The following is a 5740-nucleotide window of genomic DNA, read 5'->3' on the forward strand; positions in this document are numbered from 1 at the left end:
TAAATAAACAGATAAATAAATAATAACTAGAATAGGGCCAGGAACATAGCTCAGCGGCAGAGCTCCTGCCTGGCAAGTACAAGGTCCTAAGTTTGATTCCCAGTACAAAAAAATAAAGTAAAATATGATCTCTCCCTGAAATGGCTTTGAATGGTGGTCAGCCTGCTTCTTTGCTCTTGATTTAGCTGCCCCTGGATTTGAGCTCCTTCTTCCTTTGGCTCAGTGGGAGGGACTCGGTCCTTCTCTAGGAGGGGGTCCATCCGCTTGTTGTTTGAGCCAGGGTCTCACCATGCAGGTCAGACTGGCCTTGAGCTCACTTTGTAGCCCAGGCTGGTCTCAAACTTGCAGCAATCCTCCTGCCTCAGCCTCCCGAGTGCTGGGATTACAGGCGTGCACCACCATACCTGGCTTCGCTTGTTGATAAGCACAGTCTTTCAGCAGGCTGTTATTCCTCCCAGCTCCCAAAGCCAGTCTGGTGGTAAGAAACTAATTATTTTTCCTGCTCCTCTAGTCTGCTGTCCTAAGGGAAATGAATCTTGCAGTGGTGACCAGCCAGCCGTAGAGCTCTGAGAAGCGGCTGCATCCCTGCTTCACCTAGGAGCTGTACAGGCTACTACCCTGGGGTGGGCCTGGTGGGGGTGGGGCGGTAGGACGCACGAAGCTTGGGAAGGCTGCTGCTGTCTTGTTTTCATTCAGTGGCACTGGGGGTTGAGCCCCGGCTGTCTATCACTAAACTACATCCCCAGGCAACTTTTCAATTTTTTTGGAAAGGGTCTTGCAGCATTGCCCAGACTGGACTCAAACTAGCAGTTCTGCTATTCTGCTGAATTTTGAGTAGATGAGCAGCCTTTAATGCTGTTTAAGGGAGGCTGCATTAAGATTAAGGGAGGTGCCAGGCGTGGTGCCATGTGCCTAGAACCCCAGCTACTCAGGAAGCCTAGGCAAGCCTAGGAAATTTAGTGAGACCTCGTCTCAAAATATGAAAGGACTTGGGTATGGCTGGGCAAAACAAACAAATATCAGTAAGGAAAATTTGAAAGGCAAGAAGGCATTTTCCTCTTGGCTGGGCACTTCCTGACATACCTTGCTTCCTGCCTGGCTTACTCCTTGCAAGTTTCTGGGAGAGCTACTTCCTGGAGTCCAGAGAGGAGCTGGGAAACATCAGGGCGTAAATGAGCAACGACAACACACTCTGGAGGAAAAGGGAGGCTCCTCTGAATTTCCCTTTCCTGCAGGTCTGCCATGGTTTTTCATGATGTCATCCATTCATCATTGTGAGCTGACCGGCCAGCCCGGGCTTGGGCGGCATTCAAGATCAGAAGGGGAGAGAGAGCCCAGGACAAATGTGTAAAAGGCCCCTGAGCATGTGCAGATATGTTGACATCAGTTCCACATAGAAAGACTTGGAAATCGAAGAAGACAGTAAAAGTCACGAAGTCTTATCCATCCTTCCCTTCCCTGAATGCCTGGGAAGAATTCAGGGGCCTCCTGCCTGCGGATGCAGAACTGAACTCCGGAGTGGGCCTAGGTGTAGAGAAGGGACTGCTCTGCCAGATGGTTCGTTCTCCAGAATTCAACCTATTTCCGGACTCAGTGGTATTTGAAAGCAACTTTGTCCAGGTACTCTCGGGCAGCTCAGAGCAGCACTCCTTGCTTCCTCTAACCCTGTTCCCAAGATGTGACTGAGAATTCCTCAAACAGGAGTTGAGTGAGAACTGAGGCAAGGAGAATCAGCGGGCTGGAACCTAAGACCACCTGCGTTCACCAGGGCTGTGCAGAGCCCCGGCCAGATCTTCTCTGGCAGGTGTTGTCACCGGGGAGAGAGGTCAGATCATTCTGCCCTGAGTGGAGGACACAGTATTTGAGACCCCAGTTTACTTCATCCTCCGGGGTGTCACCCAAAGCCAGATGACTAAGGCGGAAGGGAAAGGAAATGGCTCGTGAGGGTTAGGGATAGAAACGCTAAGAGGGAAAGACAGAAAGAAGCAGGGGCCTGAGAGACCTGGGCTCAGGTTCCAGGCCTCTGCTTCCTCTTGGGCAGGTGTCATTGTGCTGAGCCCGTTTCCCCTGTGGTAAGAGGATTGGATTGGTTGGGGGATTAAGTGAAAATACTGCAAGGTTAGTGCCTGGTCTCACAGGCACTGGATGCATTTTTGTCTGCTTGCCCGAGCTCCTCCTGGCCAGACAGAATCTAGGATAAACGGAGCTGTGGAGTTGGAAAGTCAAGGTGCAAAAGATAAAAGGGCCTCTCAGAGAAGGGACTAAAGGAGAAATTTTTCAAAGAAAATCCAAGGGGCAGTTCAGGGAGAGTTTATAAACCCATGATAGATATCAGGGAACTCCTGAGTTAAAATCTCATGGCAATTAATTGTAGATTGTTTAAATACTAATACTATAGTTATTAAAAACCAATATGAGTTAAAACCCATATTGTTCTCAATAACCAATAACATATGTTCTCAATAAGCAGTATCTGCCCCCCCCACTACTTCCAGCAGACATTTGACAATACTTGGGGACACTTTTGGTTGTCACAGTTTGAGTCAGGGTTGCTATTAGCATCTAGATAATAGAAGCGAAGGATGCTGCTAAAAATTTTTCCAAATGCACCATACAGTCTCCCTCTGCAACACAGAGGTGAGAAACCCCAAGCTAAAACTTACCACTGCTTCTGCCACATGCTCAGGCTACGCCTGGGGTGGGTGCTGCATTGCAGGTCAAGAGGGGCAGAAACTGGAAAAATATCTACAAAGCCTCCAACACCATGGCCCTCGGGGTGACCTCCTCTGTGCCCTGCCTGCCCCTTCCCAACATTCTCCTCATGGCTAGTGTCAAATGGCATCAGGGGCAGAGTCAGACATGGAACAGACCAGCTACAGCCCCAAACATCATCCTGAAGAGGTGAGTAATGTAGGGGAGAACGAGGCACAGGAGATGGGGAGCGGGGACGCAAAGGGACCCAACCGCTTGGTGACTAAGATCACGGTAGGGGGACAGCAAAGAAGACACTGGCAGTGACATTAATTTCTGTATACAGCAGCAACCTAAGCCAGGTAGCGCCCTGGAAGAGCAGAGGCCACATGTCGCAAAGGGAGGTGTTCTGTGGACAGGATGAGGCGCCAACCTCGAAGTCCACCTGCCCTCTTGCTGTGCTCTGCCACTGAATTCACAGGAACCTCTTCTCCTTTGGCCAAGGGTCAAGGAGCGGGTGAGGCCTGGCAGATCTGAGCCAAGTTCTTTCTAGTCCTTGTTGTGTAAGTAACTAGACTCAATTTTTTTTTTTTTTGAGACAGAATCTTGCTATGTAGCTCAGGCTGGCCTCGAATTCATGGTGATCCCCATGCCTTGGTCTCCCAAGCGCTGGGGTTATAGGCATGCACCACCATGCCTGGCTCAAATAATCTTTGAGTCACAAGTCATTTGCTGTATCTCAGTTTCCGTATCAATAAAGTAAATGAGACAATGTCCCACTTAGAACTATAACATATGGTAGCATGATTGTCTGGGATAAAACAGCCCTGCTGGATGTTTAAGTGTCTTTCAGCAATATGTAGGGTGTGTCTCATGAATCTCTAGATATTCCCCAGAAGTCCAGGAAATGCCTTCATTTCTCCATGCTGCTCCTGACAGACTTGTCCTTGATGTTCTTGGTGTACCTACAGCAAGTCCAGCCCAGTTCTATCTAACCAATTAGACTCAAAGCCAGCTCCTTGAACTTCAGCTCCTTTGAGAAACATTCTCTGGAGGCACCGAGGTCAGTGAATGGACAAGCTGGACAGGTGGGCCAGCTCCCTTTGCACCACCAAGAAGGAAACTACAGAGTCTCATGAGCCCACCCACTTACTGCTAGGCTAGCTCTCTCAAGGAGGGTCCAGGGAACAGCAGCATGAGAATCCTGCCGACTAAAATGCAGATGCTAAGGCTACACTTCAGACTTAGTGAGTCTGAATCTTTGGGGATGTCTTCAGGCATCTGCCATTTGAGCTTCCCAGGGTTATCTGTTCTCCTCACCATGCTAAGAACACTCTCTTACCCCTAAAAGGCTGGTTCCTCAAGGAGACACCCCTTGTTTTAATAAAGATAATATAGGATCAGAAGCAACAAAGTTGTCCGTGTGTCTTCTCTCCTGCCTTCAGGATTCTCCCATTGAAGTTTGTGGAGCTGCAGGTCTGTGACCACCTCCAACGCATCCTGCAGTTGAGGACGGTCACTGAGAAGATCTACTACCTAAAGCTCCACCCAGACCACCCTCAGACTGTCTTCCAATTCTGGATCCGACTGGTCCAGATTCTGAAGGAGGGCCTATCCATCACCACCAAGGACCCTAGGATTCTTGTCACTCATTGCTTGGTACCCAAGAACAGCAGCAGCCCATCTGAAGACTCTAAGGTAAAGCACCATCACCACCCGCCTCGAGCTAAGGCCAGAGCGAAGAGGTAGGGCTGAGACAGCTGGCAAGTGGTAGACTCAGCTGTAGGCCTTTTGCAGGCAGCTTTATAGAGATATCATTCATAACCTTAAAATTCATCCCGCGTAAGTGTACATTCTAATTTTTTTATTTTTTGTCTTTTTGAGACAGGGTCTCGACGTGCAGTTCAGGTTGGCCTTGAGCTCACTTTGTAGCCCAGGCTGGCCTGGAACTCGCAACAATCCTCCTGCCTCAGCCTCCCGAGTGCTGGGATTACAGGCGTGCACCACCACGCCCAGCAGGTGAAAGTGTACAATTCGACACTGCCAGTGAATGTATACAGTTGGCTGCCATCAACCACTGCCACAATCCAGTTTTGGACCATCTCTGTCACCCTGAAGACTTCCTTGTCCCTAGTGGCAGTCATTCCCTATTCCTATTCCTAGCTCTAGGCAACCATTGTCTTTCTTAAGCATTTCATGTAAATGAAATCTTACACTTGGGCATGGTGACCCATGCCTATAATTCCAGTACTTGGGAGGCTGAAGCAGGAAAATCACTGTGACTTCAAGGCCAGCCCTAACTACATAGCAAGACCCTGTCTCAAAAAAAAAAAAAAAAAAAATCTTACAGTACACAGTCTTTTGTGTGTGGACTTCAAGAAGTAAAATGTTTTTGAGGTTTGAGGCAGAGTCGTGGGCTATCAGTAGTTCATTCCTTGTGGTTGCCGAGTGGTATCATGCCATAGCATAGATAAATTACATTCTGTTTAACCGGTTGATGTACATTTGAGTGATCCAGTTGGGCTGTAATGAATAATGCTGCCATGAACATTTGTGTAGGTTGTTATATAGTCTTCCTTTCCTTTGTCTTGGCTAGATTTCAGTGAATGGTAATACTGGTTTGTTTATTTATTTATTTGGTACCGGGAATCGAACTCAGGACCTTGCACTTGCCAGGCAGGCGCTTGTGCCACTGAGCTACATCCCCGGCCCTTTCATGGACTTTTACTTATTTATGTGTGACCTTTGGTGAAATGTGTTTCAAATATTTTGCCCATTTTTAAACTGGGTTTTGGCTTCTGTAAGAGTTCTTTGCATATTCTGGGTACAAGTACCTTATCAGATATATAACCCGAGAATGTTTTCTCCCAGTTTGTGAACTTTCATTTTCTTAATGATGTCTTCCTTGTCTTTTTGAGACAGGGTCTCACTATGCAGTTCAGGTTGGCCTTGAGCTCACTTTGTAGCCCAGGCTGGTCTCGAACCCACAACGATCCTCCTCCCTCAGCCTCCTGATTACAGGTGTGCACCACCACGCCCAGCTATCTTT

At 48.2% G+C, this 5740-nt stretch overlaps 1 protein-coding gene across 2 annotated transcripts in view; it reads left to right on the plus strand.

Annotated features, from left to right (window-relative positions):
• Positions 1 to 5740, plus strand: part of Fam71f1 (family with sequence similarity 71, member F1) — a 25621-nt gene that overhangs the window by 5924 nt on the left and 13957 nt on the right. The window contains exons 2-4 of one of the 2 annotated variants that reach the window (XM_005402377.1): positions 1236 to 1620; positions 2687 to 2901; positions 4137 to 4389. In XM_005402377.1, the coding sequence (XP_005402434.1) occupies positions 1375 to 1620; positions 2687 to 2901; positions 4137 to 4389 (714 nt within the window). In that variant the 5' untranslated portion in view covers positions 1236 to 1374. The remainder of the gene's footprint in view (positions 1 to 1235; positions 1621 to 2686; positions 2902 to 4136; positions 4390 to 5740) is intronic. The other variant, XM_005402378.1, reaches the window with a different exon arrangement.

Source organism: Chinchilla lanigera, unplaced genomic scaffold, assembly GCF_000276665.1.
Source record: "Chinchilla lanigera isolate Chin_1 unplaced genomic scaffold, ChiLan1.0 scaffold00078, whole genome shotgun sequence".
Classification (NCBI taxonomy): Eukaryota; Metazoa; Chordata; class Mammalia; order Rodentia; family Chinchillidae; genus Chinchilla; species Chinchilla lanigera.